This window comes from Cokeromyces recurvatus (assembly GCF_025118155.1).
Source record: "Cokeromyces recurvatus strain NRRL 2243 chromosome Unknown BX663scaffold_36, whole genome shotgun sequence".
In the NCBI taxonomy this organism is placed as follows: domain Eukaryota; kingdom Fungi; phylum Mucoromycota; class Mucoromycetes; order Mucorales; family Mucoraceae; genus Cokeromyces; species Cokeromyces recurvatus.
The window spans coordinates 14,764-30,922 of NW_026251422.1; the positions used below are offsets into that span (position 1 = coordinate 14,764).

Genomic DNA, 16,159 nt, shown 5'->3' on the forward strand with positions numbered 1-16,159 from the left:
TACATTCATTTGTTTTGTCTTGTTCTTCTTAATTCTTAGACATATTACATGTGACTCTATTCTTATATATTTATCTGTTTTCTTTCATTTTAATAAAGACTTTATTTAATTCTACTTCCATAAAGTACCATATTCTTTTCTCTATGTACACGAGCAAATTTAAGTAATAAGTGATCTTGATCTTTCTTTTCAGGTGCTAAATCTTTTAAAAAAGGAATAATCTCTTCTGACCGCCATAAGGGCTTTTCTGCAAATAAAGCTGCAAATCGTTGTGGTGGGTCAGTAGATAACTCTGAAATTGGAAAGTATTGAACATATTTTTCTGTCGTTTGTAACTTGAATCTTTCATGTATAATATATAATCCTTCTAAATACTCTAATTTAGGTGTAAAAATATCCTGTCCTAATTTTTTCCAAACTTCCATAAAATCATTTATCTCCCATTGTTTATTCTAAACATTGATGTATAAGTCAGTCGTATAAGTCAGTTGCTATTTTTTTTTTTTTTACCCTAGGATTATTTAATAACCATTCACCTAAAAATCGACATATTTTCCTTTCATCGAATTGTATAAATTCATCATCTTGGTCTATCATATCATTTATAAACGAATTTATACATGCTGTAAGTATATGATCAGGTAGCTCTTCTTCTTCATCAACAGCATTCATTTCTTCCTTTATACATTTCTTTGCTTCCCTTAATTTCATCTTTCCAAAATCATATCCATGTAATATAGCATTCGTCATTAATGAATCAAATAAGCGAAACAAATAATTCCGTTCAAAAAGTCGAAAATGTCCTTCATGTTGAAATGCTCCTTTTTTCTCTAATGCTTCCAATAACTCATTTTCACTGGCTTGTACAATTGATAATAAATCATGATAGCTATATAACGTCTTTTTTTTTTTTTTTTTTTTTTTTTTTTTTTTTTTTTGTTAGTTCCATAATCATCTTGACTAATCACACACCATGTACCTTATTTTTACTTAATTCTTTTTCATTTTTAGATCCAGAATATAATGATTCACCAAGTAGATCATCAATTCGATTTAATCGTGCAAGACAAGGTTTTAATTCAATTGTATTGGATATATCATCACAAATAGTATATTGATTCAAAGTGTGATTCTCGTTAACCAACAACATTGAATTTGATGTATTTACTTGACGTATAAGAAATGTCTTTGATTCTGTACATAATACAGCTTCATCATCCGCATATCCTTTAATGATGACCCTATATCCTTATACATCAATCTTCACATTTCTATTCAATGCTCTTTTTCTCTGTCACACACACACACATTCTCTAGATTTGAATCCTTACTCTTTGCCTGACTCAAAAGCTTCTTGTAATTCTTTAGAGCCTAATTCAATCAAGCTATATGTGTTCTTTTCAAACTTATTTTTGTATATTATTTCTTTTGACATTGATATACTGCCTTTTTTTTTTTTTTAATAATTGAGAAAAAAAAGGTGTGTTCTCTAATATGTGCGTGACGTGCGAATTATCACGAATTGTCCAAAATTTTTTATATCTTATACATAAAATAGAAAACATATTCTTAATAAATGATAAATAATTTATTCGATCTTTTTTTTTTTTGTGATAGATATTTTCGTAAATAGACTTCTTTGAATACACCTTTAATGTTTCTTGCTGCTAAAAACTAAAAGTGCCAAAGTTCCTACAAGTTACTATTTATTTATTTTTTGCAAGACTTTCATTAAATTGCTAGCAAAAGACTCAATATATCTTGACTTCTTTTATTTAGAACAATACCTTATTACGCGTGTACTGAAAGAATCGAATAATATCAAAATTTCTGTAAAAAGAAAAAAAAAAAATAAATGTTTCATTCTTAATAATTTTTTTTTTTTGATCTATAATCGAATATCAATTATAGATTTAATTTAGCTGGTATCGTTGTTTATATACTTTAACTATAATAGGAATTTTGAAAGAAAGATAGTACTTGAGGTAATTAAAAAGGTTAAACTGAAGCATTATCGCTAATGCTTTTTAACTTATTAAACATACTATTTATGATGAGACAAGATGTAACTTCAAAGTAAATGCTAGTGTAAATTATAATAAAAATAAAATAAAATGAAAAAAGAAGAAGAAAGGGCAGAGTCTATTAAAAGCCACGTTGTTGAATTAACTACTGTGGGGGAGGAAAGTATAACTAAACTTTATCTTAAACATACACGTATAAAAAAAAAGTTGAGCACTTTAAAATATGAATAACATATTTAAATTTCATACATAGTTGCAAGAATTATAGCTTACACATATTTGCTTTATTTATTTATTTTTATCATACAAAGGTATATTATACGATTCATAGTTAGACCCTATATATCACATGATATATTAGTACCTTTCAAGTTATAATAAAGGAATTCACATGATCTGATAGAATAATCTATGTACATATCGCCATAAGATGTTGACGTTCTAAAAATAATTCTAAGATTCTTCACTCGTGTGTGTGTGTGTGTGTGTTTTTTTTTGTTAAGACAATCAAAGGGAAGAAGGACAGTAGTGTTAGATCATATTCACTTTAATATATTCTGTAGCCATATTAAATTTAAGCATTTGTAATTAGTGTCGATTCATAATAATTCGCGTTATGCATAGGTTACATGTTGTAAAGAAACTTCATTAATTTTTCCTGATCTGGCGGTTAATAGATTAAAGTTATCCAATCGCATTTTTAGCTCAGCATATTCTAACCTTTTTTTTTCTATTTGTTTCATTTTTTTTTTAAAAAAAAAAAAAAATAATAATAATAATAAATCAATACACTAAAAGAGCTTGTAAAATAGTTATTGTAAACAAGTGGTTTTATTTACTATTCATACAAACATGGAATTATTCTATAGTTCGTATTTGGTGTTGTATATAAAAAAAGACTTTAATTTGAAACCAAAAATTAAATAGAAAATAAAATTAGTATTGTTGATAACCATACTTGTTTGTCTTTCTTTTTTTTCTTTCTTTCTTTCTTTCTTTCTTTCTTTTTTTTTTTTTTTATTTTTTTTTCTGTTTTTTAGGGCCAATAAAAAAATAATATTTTATCCTAATGTGTAATAATCGAAAACTAGTTGTATTATTTTATTTTTCCAAAGATTCTACATAACTTTAATGAAAAGTAAAAAGTCATTCATATAAAAAGAAAGTATCTTTAAATCTCTTTCTCTCTTTCTCTCTCTTATTGTTGTATATTTATATTTATATAAACTTATTGAGTATTATCTGTATTTTAACGTGTTATGCAACAAGATAATAATCTTTCAATTACAGAAATTACATTTGACACCTCAGACAATCACATACAAAGAAGTCAAAATGACGAAAAAAAATACCAAGTTACTTATGATGAAAAGGCCTTATCTAGAGAGGCTTCAATTATGACTAGTGATACACAGACAGATAATAAATCTTTATTAAAGAAGGTGTTGATGAGAAAACGTAATTTAATAAGTCGTACTTCCACATCCACAATAACTGTAGCAGAGGGGCCCCCTTATCATACTATGAAGATTGAAGCCGTTGCTCAGTTGTTGAAATCTGATCTACAGGATGGTCTTAAAGAATCAGTAGTGGCTGAAAAGCGTACTCAATATGGCTATAATGAAATGGAAGGTGATGGTGGTGTTAATCCTATCAAGCTCATGTTGAAGCAATTTTTGAATATCATGGTCTTAATTTTAGTTATTGCCATGGTTGTGTCATTTGTTTTCAAGGATTATGTCGAAGCTGGTGTCATTGCATTTATTATGGTCTTGAATGCCGGTATCGGCTTTGCTCAAGAATACAAAGCCGAGCGTACTATGGAATCCTTACGTCAAATGGCTTCACCTACTTCTCAAGTCATTCGTGACGGTCAACAAAAGACGATTGCTACTCGTGATTTAGTTCCTGGAGATATCATTATTCTCAAGAATGGAGATGTTGTTGGTGCTGATTGTCGTGTTATTGAATCATTTAATATGGATATTGATGAAGCTTTATTAACGGGTGAATCACTTCCTGTCAATAAAGTGTAAGTATTGAAAAAAAAAAATAAAATAAAATAAAAATAAAATATTATGAAAAACAGAATATTTATATACATATTTATTTAAAAATAACAGCGCTGATGTCTTGGAAAATACTGAGGTTCCTTTAGGTGATCGTATCAATATGACATATTCTAGTACAACATTGTGTAAAGGTCGTGGTAAAGCTATCGTAACTGCCATCGGTATGCAAACAGAAATTGGTAAAATTGCAAAGCGTCTTTTGGATAGTGGAGAAAATAATCGTACTCCTCTTCAAAAGTCCTTGGATCGTATGGCCCTTGTTTTATTAGCTGTTGCTATTATTACCTTATTAATTGTCTTTGGTGTTGCTAAATTTCAAATTGATGATCAAGTCGTACTTTATGCTATCTCTACTGCTATCGCTGTCATTCCTGAGGGTCTTATTGCCGTAGTTACGCTCACACAAGCCTTTGGTGTTAATGCGATGGCTAAGGCTAACGCTCTTGTTCGTCGTCTTGTTGCCCTCGAAAGTCTTGGCTCTGTTACTAATATTTGTTCAGATAAAACAGGTACCCTTACTCAATCGAAGATGGTCTTGACTCGTTTCTGGCGTCCAGATACCGGCTTCTATAAGGTCTCTGGTCTTGGTTTCACCATTGAAGGTCAAGTGGTTTCCGAATCTGATGCTGAAAAGATCATTACAAAGGAAAATATGAATTTCGGTATGCATCAATTAGTTGAATCAGCTGCCCTTTGTAACATGAGTGAGTTACGTCAACATCATGAAACTGAGGAATGGTATGGTATTGGTGATCCTACTGAAATCGCTTTGCAAGTCTTTGCTCATAAAATGAAGATGGGTAAACCTGCTTTGATGAACGATGAAAATTGGCGACTTGTATCTGAATACCCCTTTGATTCCTCTATCAAGCGTATGAGTGTCCTCTGTCAGCACAATAACGGTGAAGCCTTTGCTTTCTTAAAGGGTGCTACTGAACGTGTCTTATCCTGTTGTACTGGAATTCAAATGTCTGATAAAGGTGATGTTAAGTCCATGACTCAAGAGGAACTTCAAGAGTTGATCATGCCTCAGGTCGAAAGCTTAGCTATGGGTGGTCTTCGTGTCCTTTCACTTGCTACTCGTCATATCTCAACCAAAGGGAAAGATACACTCGAATTCGATACCTTTAGTCGTGAAGAGATTGAACAGGATATGATTTTCTTGGGTTTAGTTGGTATCTATGATCCTCCTCGTGCTGAATCCAAGTCAGCTGTTGAAAAATGTCATAAGGCAGGTATTACAGTTCACATGCTTACAGGTGATCATATTGCAACCGCTACAGCTATTGCTCGCGAGGTTAGAATTATTCCTGCTGAGGGAGATGTTAGTGATGTTGTCATGTCTGCTCAAGAATTCGATAAGTTATCTGAAGAAACTATTGATCAACTCCCTCAATTACCATTAGTCATTGCTCGTTGTAGCCCTGACACAAAGGTAAAGATGATTGAAGCACTTCATCGACGTAAACGTATCAGTGCCATGACAGGTGATGGTGTTAACGATAGTCCCTCCCTCAAGGAATCCGATATTGGTATTGCTATGGGTCAAGGTGGATCTGATGTTGCTAAACAAGCATCTGATATTATCCTTGTCGATGATAATTTTGCTACAATTGTTGCTGCTATTCAAGAAGGTCGTCGTGTGTTTGCTAACATCTCCAAGTTTGTTGTCCACATGGTCTCTGTCAATGTTGCTGAATTAACTCCTTTGCTTCTTTGCTTGGCCTTCCGTGATGGTAATAATATCGTTTATCCTCTTTCTCCTATTCAAATCTTGTTCAACAACTTGATTACCAGTGCGCCTCCTGCTATGGCCTTAGGTCTCGAACCTGTTCATCCTCAACAAATGCTCGTCCCTCCCAGATCTGATAAAGAGTCTCTCTTCTGTAATCGTAATATCATCGATATCTTATACTATGGTATCATGATGGGTCTGATCTGTTTAGCTAATTATGCAATCGTTATTTATGTCTATGGCTCTGGTAGTCTCGGTATTGACTGTAATATGTCCTTTAACCAAAACCCTCATAAAGATACCTGCTATGATGTTTATCATGCGCGTGGTGCTCTTTTTGTTACTATGACTATCTTACTCTTGATACATGCACAAACATGTCGTGATTTAGTAAATCCTACTTGGACATGGAAGGGTTTGACAGGAAAACAAAACTATCATATGTATGCCTCTTGGGTCTTTGGCTTCTCTATCATGTTTATTGTTCTTTATGTGCCTGTGTAAGTATAAAGTTGATAATCACTATATAAATAGAGTATACTTATATTTATCTATTATTTAGAATTAATACTGAAGTATTCAAGCATTTGCCTATTACTTGGGAATGGGGAATGGTGGCAGCATCTGTTGTTGTGTATATCATTTTAGCTGAAAGCTATAAATTCATTAAGCGTAAATTTTTCACTATTAGAAAGTAACTTATCTCTCTCTCTCTCTCTCTCTCTCTCTCTCCTTCCCCCTCTTTTTTTTCCCTTCCCTTCTCAATTCTACACGTATTTTACCTATTTAACTATTTACCGTTATATATTCTGTATAATATACAATATATCCATAATGCCTATAATAAGTATTTTCAATATTATTAATAGAATAAATAAATCAATATAAACTAAATTTATATATATGCATATATATATAATTGTCATATACAAGTGAACTGTTTTGTAATGATGCCTATATATAATTCGATATTATAAAAAATTATATGTAGTAATTTTACTCGCATTCTTAATGATAAGCATATTCATATAAACCAAAATTATGAGCAAAAGTATGGACAAAAATATGGACAAAAATAGTCAACAATTTGTAATAATGATTATAAGGGCTAATATAAATGTATATATATCAGTTTTGTATAAATATATATACAAATATATAAAGGATCTAAGATATATGAAATAAAAGTATTTATTACAAAGTTTGTTATTACACAATGAGAGTTATTTATATATATAAAATGGAGGTATAGTGAATTTGTTGCTTTGGGAAAAATGCATATAATTATACTTCACGAATGTAAGCAATATGCCTTTTGCAACTCGCATTATTATTAATTTAGGCATTTCTTCCCTTTCTTGATAATGTATCTTTTCAAGATTGAACACTAGATTAACAACCCAAGAAAAATAAACGCAAGTAAATTCCTGATATTTCGTACATCTAGTTACAAACCCTTATGAACTGAATGTACTTGAACGTGTCTCAATATATATATATATATATATATTTTTAAAAAATAATGTATATACCGATTAGGTACACCTGATAATGCTAGTAATATTAACTATCATGCCTTTCAATCTATTTGTTGAGATTTTATAGATGAACAGTTTAATAAACAATTCCATTTATCTCATTCAGTTTGTTTATCCATCTGTCATCCAACACCTCCTTGTATCTTCCATCGAACTAGACAAGTTTACTCTTGTTTCGTGCTACTATTTGTTTAAAAATGCATCGCCAATTACGAATGTCTAGCACAGTGGCTGATATTTTACCTTTCCTACTCAATCATCTTCTTGGCAAATATAGAACATCACTTATCGCACGAAACAGTTCCTTTACTTCTATATGAATTATTTGCTGATCTACAATATATAGTGTACTATTCTTTGAACCTGATTGTCTTTATCATGATAAGATTTCTCCTGAAATCCATCTTTCCTCTCTTGGTATTGACATGATCAAACATTTATACAGTAATTAATTTGGTATCTAAAGATTTGATTACCTATTTCTTTTCTCTTCTATTAACTTTCCTTTTCCCCCTTTTTTTTTTGATCTGATCCAAGTAATACATTATTGTTTTATTATGTGTTCAAATAGGTTAAATATTTAATCGTATAATCTCATAAGAGCGATCACTGAGATTAAAAGAAATTTAGTTTAGTTTCAGAATTTAATTCATAAAAAGAAAAAGAAGTAAAAATCTTTTTTTTTTTTTTTTTTTTTTTTTTTTTTTTTTCAAATATACACAGATATGACTAAACCAAGCTATAATCATTTACCACAACACCTTAAAAACCACTATATTATTCAAAGACATGGTTTTTCTTTAGCTAATAACGAAGGTTTAATTTGTTCTAATCCTGATATTGCTATTCCTCCTAAAGGTGGCCCTTTAAATACCGGTTATGGATTACATGATAAAGGAAAAGCTCAAGTAAAAGAGGTAAATATATGTATATATTTATATATATCTGATAATTACTAACAAAAAAAATTATTTATATAGTTTGCAGCTCTTCTTTCCAAACATATTTTCCCTACACAAGAGGCGCCTGCTGGCGATGATGATTCACCTGTTGTTATTTTCTGTTCTCCTTTCAAAAGGACAGTCGAAACAGCCGAAATTATCCAAGGTGTCTTGAATGATACTGTTCTTGGCGGTAAGGTTGCTGCTCCCATTCGAGAGATAGACTTAAGAGAGAGATGGTATGGTGAGCTCGATATGACTTCTGATAAAAATTACGAGTTATGTTGGATAGATGATGCAGCAGAACCTGACCATGGTGAACATAGCCAATATGGTATTGAGTCACCTACTAGTGTATGTGATAGAACAACTCGTTTCATTGTTGATAAAATCGAAAGTCAGATGGAAGGTAAGACGGTTATTTTGGTTGCCCATGGAGACGTCTGTCAAATCATGATGACTGCCTTCAAACATATTGAGCCCTGGAAACATAGACAACTTAAACATGTTGATACTGCTAATTGGAGAGACACTTTGAATATAGAATAAATTGTATGTGTATATCTTTTTAGACTTTTATATATATTTATATATTTAGAATAAATACATTGTATATAAAGATAGATATGTATAAACATTATAATATCTTTTATTATGTATAGTATTAAACAACTGCTTTTGATCTATCTAATGATTGTAATAAAGAATTTGACATGACACTATAAATCTTTGAGCAACCATCTATACATTGCTCAATTGCCTTTGAAGTAATAGCACTATCTGATTGTCCATTTTGAAGAATGTGAGTGACTTCATTAAGTGATGGCATATAAGATAATACTAAAGAACCTTCCTTTTGATTTTCCTCTTTTTCTGTACCGTCCATTAAAATATGTTGTTCCTTTGTTAAAATAGATGAACAGGCTGTAACCTGATCTAACATCTCAATACCTGCATCTGCTAAAGCAACACTGGAAGCAATGATGGCAGCTGCAAGACAAGAGCTTGTTCCATCATTTTCAAGTACATTTACATAAATATCAATTGCTGATTTTGGTAATAATTCAACTCTGACAGCAGGTGTAAGTGCTTCTACTAAGATTTGAGAAAATTCCTTTTCCTCTGCATCCTTTTTATATAAAAGTTAATATTTATACACGTATCATTTTTTTTTTTGAAACTCTATTTTACTCTTATCTGCCCTCTTCTTTTTATGCATGAAAAGGTTGAAAATTTAAAATCACAATTAAGTTTACATAAGGGAGAGAATTCTGCTTTTTTTAATTGTCTAGGACCATATCTATAATCCTTATGAGTATTTTTTTTTTATGATCTCTTTAAATCAATCTAAATTATTAAACTTACACTGCACATGTCACTTTTGTATTTCCAATTTCAATATATGCTGATCCATTTGCCTGTGTTACGAGTCCTGATTTTAAAACTAGACATAGTTTTTAATGTCAATAAAAAAGTCGATGATGTAAAACAAAAAAAAAAAAAAAGAGTTACAAATAGGTCTGAGATCTTCAACGCTTCTTTTGTCTAATCTCTTCTTTTCAGCATCTAAAATTATAGGTGTTTCTTCTACTTTTTTGAAAATAGGGGTGACACTTGTCTCAGGTCCATTAACACGTTTACGATCCATTTGTTTTTTTTTTTTTTGCTTGAAGTTAGATGCTGAAAAAAAAAAAAAAAAAGAATGGCTTTAATTAAATTTTTATTTTATTGTGACGCGCAATTATTTAGAAGCATGAATGTATCGATTTTTTATTTTATTTTATTTTATTTTATTTTATTTTATTTTTTTGGTTCAAAGCCATTACAGTCGTTGAAACTAGGTTGGGTCAACAAGAAAATTTTTTGGTCAATTCCAAATTAAATTGGGACAGAGTTGCAAGGTTGGGAAACCAGTAAGGAAATGGGACATGAGTACAAATATGGGACGAGACAATGTTAATTCCTTCAGATGAATCAAAATTAATTTTTAGAAATTTTAGTTTACCTTTTTTGGACAAAGTTAAAAAAGGACATTTGACATTGTCTCGTCCTATATTTGTACTCATGTTCCATTTTCCCATCTCTGTCCCAATTTAATTTGGAATTGACCAAAAAAATTTTTTGTTGACCCAACCTAGTTTCAACGACTGTAATACCAAAAAAAACTAAAGAGTACATGTATATACAGACTTGAGATATAGAATGATTTCAGTTATATAGTATAAAATACCTTTGAAAAGTCCAACAGAATAAGCTGTTTTATGGAAAGACTCTTTCAGGAACAATATTATTAAAATGCATATTATTTTAACACATGTGAAGAAAAAATCCAACAAATCATTATAGAGGACATACCATCTTTGAAAGTAAAAAAAAAAAAAAAGGTAGTCGGTATTATGCATAGAAATAAATTGTAAAGCGTACCTTTAGTTACAAGATATGTTATTATTCAAATTGAGTAATAATTTTGTTTAATATTAAATAGCCTGAAGTTAGATGGTTAATAAGAAAGATGATATCAATGATTTAAAACAAATCATGCTTATAATATTACAAAAAATGAAAGTTAAAAGTTATTATGCTCCTAACTTAACAAGGTGACGTAGATTTGGTATGAACGGCCTTTAAATTTACAAAAGGGCTTTCTTCTATGTATAACGAGGGGTAGGCGAAAAAAAAAAAAATACTTAATTTGATTTTGAATCCCCACATATTCTCTCCTCTCCACTCTTATAATACACACACACATATACATATATAAATAAATATAGTAATGTCAGGTAAGAAAATTACAGAATGCACTAGACATGTTTAAATGAAGTCAAAATTAAACTCCAGTGGCTAATTTTGTTATATAGAAAAAGCGTCTCAACAAGATATGGCGAAATCTCGAATTCCTCTCGAGTATCGTGATTATTGTGCAAATCTTTTAATCCCACTTAACAAGTGTCGAGGCGAAACTTTTTATCTTCCTTGGAAGTGTGAAAATGAACGTCATGCCTATGAAAAATGCCAATACGAGGAGTATGTAGATAACCCATATTTAATATATATATTTTTTATACTTATACCAATTTGTAGTTTTAAGCGTCGTATGAAAGAACAACAAGCAAAAGCAGAAGAAGAGGAATAAAGCTGTATAAAAGATTCAAATTATAATAATAATGACAATAATAATAAAAAAAAGAACATATACACGGAAATACAAAATTATACTGCATCTATTTGTATATTATTTTTTTCTGAAGACAATTATACAAGTTTTCATTTTTGCAGACGAATAAAGAACAGATAGAAAATGATTTTATATGTAATATGGAAACTACTATATAAGAAGACGTAGATTGCAAAATTGGAAAAGATAAAAGCGAAGAAACTACCAAAGCAGTATATAAAGTATAGTATTGTTTCCCAGTTTATAGTTGAGTGAAAAAAATAATATTTATTCATGTGAAAACTGTGAGTTTATATTTTGACGAACAATCATGATATGAATGCCATATAAGGGAGACTTTTTATTTTTTTTTCCTAGGTTTAACTCAACATGTATCTTTAGCACCTTTCATTCTTAAAATTGAATGCAATACGTGTAAATGTAACAATATTAACAAGTTCTCTATTATATATTGTTGCTATACAGGTAAAAAGTTAGAGTTGCATACAAAAGAAGTTACTATTATATAATTTTCTTAAAAAAGTAAACTATTTTTTAACTGAACACTTGATAAAACTATAACATTATTTATGTCTTAGAAGAAATAAATAAAGGTGAAGAAATATTTAATTAGTAATAAGGGTAATGAAGATGTTAGATGAGGCGAATATTAAAAGTGCAGGTATGATAGACAGAAGTTAGAGGATTAAGGAAGTCGTTTATATAAATGATGACTTATAAAGTGATAAGTATATACATATCTTTATAAGTGCTCTAGCATGTATATTTAGCATAAGGTTGATCACCAACTGTCTAAGGAATCAAGGTGATGCTGAGTTAAGAGTATGAGCTGATTAAGTTGAAAGAATATTACTGAGAAGGATCAACAAGCAGCTGATATTATTTTAGGCGATTGTAATCTGCTGCAGTATACATCAAACAGTGTATAGTTTTGTCTTCTTCTCAGCAATGTTACTAGCGACTTTTAATTAATGTTTTTTCGCATATTTACCCACTTTATCCCTACAAGATTAGTAACCAATTCCTCAACAGTATAGATTATAACTTCATCATCAGCGATAAAGCATAACATAAATTCTTCAAATACATATTATTTAAAAAGGCAGCCTCGTTTCTAACTTCTAAAGTATCAGATAAACTTCTACTATACCATTATATGGAGTATTTTCTATCGATAATTTATAATTGAAATATAATTTTATTGAATATAAAAGAACAAAAGTTTAATTTAATCATAAAACAAATTTATGGTGTAGGACTACGTGGTTTCTTAAGAGATGGTGAATCAGGAATTTCACCTTCTTCTCCTTCACGTTCTCGCTTTACTGCTTCTGTATTTTGAGTAGTAGATTCTGTTCCAGGCACCTCTTCGGACGTAATATCTTCTGCAACAGTTGCTGACAAATCAGCATCAACTGCTGCTGATGTTGCTTCTTCTGTAGATGTTTCATGAGTATCTTCAATCGGTATGGGTGTAGAAGGTAAATCATTTGTATCCTCACCAAGGATAACAGCAGGTGAACCGGGAAGAGGAGAATTAGTATTTATAGGACTATCGACATGTGCTGTTATGCTTGGAGGAACTGATGATTCTGGAATACTAGGTTGTGTCATAGTGCCGGAAGGTTCAGTGTCAACAGCTGTTTTAACTTCAGTAGACAATTCAACAACATTCGTAGATGGTTCTTTTGTACTAGAAGATACTTCAGTTGTACTAGGTAACTCATTTAAACTTGGCTGTTCAGTCGAATTTGGTTGTTCAGTTGAGCTTGGTTGTTCAGTCGAGTTTGGTTGTTCATTGGTATTTGGTGGTTCAGCTAAATTTGGTGTTGTTATTGTGCTTGGAGCAGTTGTAGTTGGTATGACAGGTGTGCTAGGTGATACAACATTATTTTGTGCGTTGACTGTATTTGGCGTTGCAGGCGTATTTGTCATGGCAGCTTTTTCAGCTTTTAAAGCCTCAATCTCTCTCTGAAGACGTGCACTCTTATTTTGACTCATTGACAACTGTGCTTTATATCTATTTAGTTCAATATGGTTATCAGTTAATGTCTTTCGAATTGCAGCTAATTCTTTCTCGAGTTCATCTATCTTAGTCTTATTTTCTATGGTATCAGCCTTTTCAGTATCAGCAGTCTTTAGACTTTCAAGCTCTTTCGTAACCTTTTGTTTTTCAAGTTGCAATTGACGAGCTTTCTGTAGAACATTGCCGTACTTTCTTTCTAAAGATATATACTCTTCATTCTTCTTATGTAATTCTGTTTCAGCAGTGGTTTTAGCTTCTACAGCTTTTTGCTTTTGTTCCTCTAAAGCTTCTTTTTCTTTAGTAAGTGTTTGAACATCTGCAAGAGCTTTATTCACATCAACATCAGATTTATTCTTTTCAGCTTCTTCAATCTTTTCTTTGAGTTCAGCCAATTGTTTCTCTTGGTTAGCATTCTTCTTTCTAAGCTCCATTGCTAAACGGCCTCTTTCGTTGACTTTTTGGATAAGTTTTGATCTCTCTGTATCATTAGCGTTTACCTTTTCTTGAAGGGCAGAAATATTGGCATCGATTTCATTCTTTTGAGTTCTAAGCGTATCCATTTCTGTCTTCATAGACTCTAATTCAGTTTTCTTTGCTTCAAGATCTTTTTCAGTAGTCTCTAATTTGTTTTTAAGATCATCAATCTCTTTAGGATCAAGAGCCTAATAATTAAAATAAAATACATGTCAAACGTTAGGGTTAAGCCAATTTACTTATAAAATTGTTAACATACGTTATACTTGGACAAAATTTCTGCAGTACGAGCACTCCATTCCTTTTCAGATTTTGATAGTTCCTCAAGTTGACGGTTAGCAATTTCAAGCTCACCTTCCAAAGTATTGATTTTAACTAATTAAGTGTATTAGTATATTAGTAAAGTTATTTTATTTGCCGCTCTAATATAAAAAAGCTTTAAAAACTACTTACGTTTAAGAGGGGCCATTTCAGTTTCCAATTCAGTTTGTCTTAATGTAGCTTTTTCTTTAGCTTCCTTAAATTCTTTAAATTGTGCAGCAAGCTCTTTGTTCTTAGCTATGACAGTCTCACGTTCTACTTGAAGAAGATATACTTCTTCATCAAGTTTGTCATGCAGTTTGTTGTTTTCATCAGTAAGTTTTGAGACGTTTTCTTTAAGAGAAGCTAATTCTTGTCTAGAACTTTCAAGTTCTTCTTCAGATTGCTTGAGTTTAGTACGCTCGTATTGGAGATTCTTTTCACAAGCATCCTTTTCAATACGAAGAGTTTCGGTTACTTTCTTAAGGTGTGATATAATGTCTTCAGTGTAATTATTAAGCTCAGCACGTTCAGGACCATTTTCTTTATCTTGTGCAGTTGACCATTCGGCATGCTTACCAATAAGTTCATTTACCTTGTCAAGTAATTCTTCACGCTGTTTCACTGCCTCGTCTAACTTCTTCTGCCAAATCTTTTCAGCCTCATTAACTTCATTACTCTTTTGTTCAAGCTTGATCTTAAGTAATTGCTCAGACTTGTTACTATTTTGAAGATTATCATTCAATTTCTGGATTTCATCATTGAGGGATACTATTTCATCACGCAAGCTTTCAATTGTCTGCTTTTGTGCTTCTGATGTACGTTTTTCCTCAGATAATTTATCTTGGACATCATTTAAAGATGTATTGACTCCTTGAAGATTTTGTTCATAAGTATTAATCTTATCTTCCTTTTCAGAGATACTGGAATTCAACTCCTTAATTCGCTCCTCCAAATTATTCTTCTCCTTAATAAGTTCAGCTTGATCGGCTGCTGATTTCTCGTTAAGAGTCTTATATTCAGCAATTGCCATATTGGCTTCCTTTTGAATATTTGCTGCAGCTGTAGTCTTCTCTTCAAGATCTTTATATAATTGTTCAATTCTGGTTTGAGTAAGACTAATAAACTTCTGATGCTCCTCTTCAACAGCTTCAGCTTCTTTTTTATGTTTATCAATAATAGTATGATAATTTTCAATATCCGCTTCTAAAGCCTTTACACGATCTTGAGCCAAAGCTAATTCACGAAGATGTTCATCGCAAGTATTTTTATTAGCATTAGAAACAGATGCAGTACCTTCATTGGCAGAAGCTGTAGCCAGTTTAAGATTTTCTTGAGCGGCAGCCAATTTGGTTTCAGCAATAGTTTTGAGTTGATTCGCTTCAAGAAGACGGCGCTCGAGATCAGAAAGCTGTGAGTTGAGCATACGAACTTGACCTACAGATTCATTATATTTCGTCTCATATTCAGTTTGATTTATGGACTTGTATTTCTCAAGCTGCTTTTCAGCATCTGTTAATTTATAGCGAGTATCTTGTAATTCACGATTTAATGTTTCTATTTTTTCAATTGATTGCTGGAATTTCTCTTGACCAGTAGCACTAATATTATCCATACGAGAGTTAATGGCTTCTAATAAAGTAGATAATTGTGCTTTCTCTGATATCTCTTTAGTTAATGATTCTTTTATATCCCTATATGCTTGTGTTGTTGCAGTAATTGTACTCTTAAGTGAGACATTTTCATTGTTGAGAATTTCTGTTTTACTCTTCAAATCTTCATGCTCTGTTCTTAAATTTAATAATTCATTTTCTTTAGCAGTAAGATTTTCATTTGCTTTTTCAACCTTATTATAAGCATCTTTTATATCGAAT

General features: G+C 31.1%; 6 protein-coding genes across 6 annotated transcripts; 3 read left to right on the top strand and 3 right to left on the bottom strand.

The window, feature by feature from the left end:
- Positions 1–48: 48 nt before the first annotated feature.
- BX663DRAFT_229638 (uncharacterized protein) lies at positions 49–461 on the bottom strand. The gene has a single exon (XM_051521808.1). It carries the CDS (start codon positions 423–425, stop codon positions 102–104), a length of 324 nt encoding a protein of 107 aa, XP_051378742.1. The 5' UTR covers positions 426–461; the 3' UTR covers positions 49–101.
- A 10-nt stretch (positions 462–471) lies between these two features.
- BX663DRAFT_442393 (sister chromatid cohesion protein Dcc1) lies at positions 472–1,435 on the bottom strand (the record flags this gene model as incomplete). The annotated part of the gene is made up of 3 exons (XM_051523511.1): positions 472–900; positions 980–1,241; positions 1,332–1,435. The coding sequence occupies 3 exons, from the start codon at positions 1,433–1,435 to the stop codon at positions 472–474; spliced, it is 795 nt and encodes a 264-aa protein (XP_051378743.1).
- A 1,599-nt stretch (positions 1,436–3,034) lies between these two features.
- Positions 3,035–6,602, top strand: BX663DRAFT_523364 (potassium/sodium efflux P-type ATPase). The gene is made up of 3 exons (XM_051529509.1): positions 3,035–4,056; positions 4,148–6,331; positions 6,394–6,602. Exons 1-3 carry the CDS (start codon positions 3,284–3,286, stop codon positions 6,527–6,529), a joined length of 3,093 nt encoding a protein of 1,030 aa, XP_051378744.1. The 5' UTR covers positions 3,035–3,283; the 3' UTR covers positions 6,530–6,602.
- Positions 6,603–8,079: 1,477 nt separating this feature from the next.
- On the top strand, positions 8,080–8,933 carry BX663DRAFT_479424 (histidine phosphatase superfamily). The gene is made up of 2 exons (XM_051524320.1): positions 8,080–8,286; positions 8,350–8,933. Exons 1-2 carry the CDS (start codon positions 8,095–8,097, stop codon positions 8,857–8,859), a joined length of 702 nt encoding a protein of 233 aa, XP_051378745.1. The 5' UTR covers positions 8,080–8,094; the 3' UTR covers positions 8,860–8,933.
- Positions 8,926–9,975, bottom strand: BX663DRAFT_523368 (ribosomal protein S5 domain 2-type protein). Its single transcript, XM_051529510.1, has 4 exons — positions 9,823–9,975; positions 9,676–9,754; positions 9,502–9,610; positions 8,926–9,439 (listed from the first exon to the last, which is right to left on the bottom strand). The coding sequence occupies exons 1-4, from the start codon at positions 9,956–9,958 to the stop codon at positions 8,975–8,977; spliced, it is 789 nt and encodes a 262-aa protein (XP_051378746.1). The 5' UTR covers positions 9,959–9,975; the 3' UTR covers positions 8,926–8,974.
- A 976-nt stretch (positions 9,976–10,951) lies between these two features.
- Positions 10,952–11,680, top strand: BX663DRAFT_523371 (B18 subunit of NADH:ubiquinone oxidoreductase). Its single transcript, XM_051529511.1, has 3 exons — positions 10,952–11,090; positions 11,169–11,334; positions 11,392–11,680. Exons 1-3 carry the CDS (start codon positions 11,084–11,086, stop codon positions 11,441–11,443), a joined length of 225 nt encoding a protein of 74 aa, XP_051378747.1. The 5' UTR covers positions 10,952–11,083; the 3' UTR covers positions 11,444–11,680.
- The last annotated feature ends 4,479 nt before the right edge of the window (positions 11,681–16,159 follow it).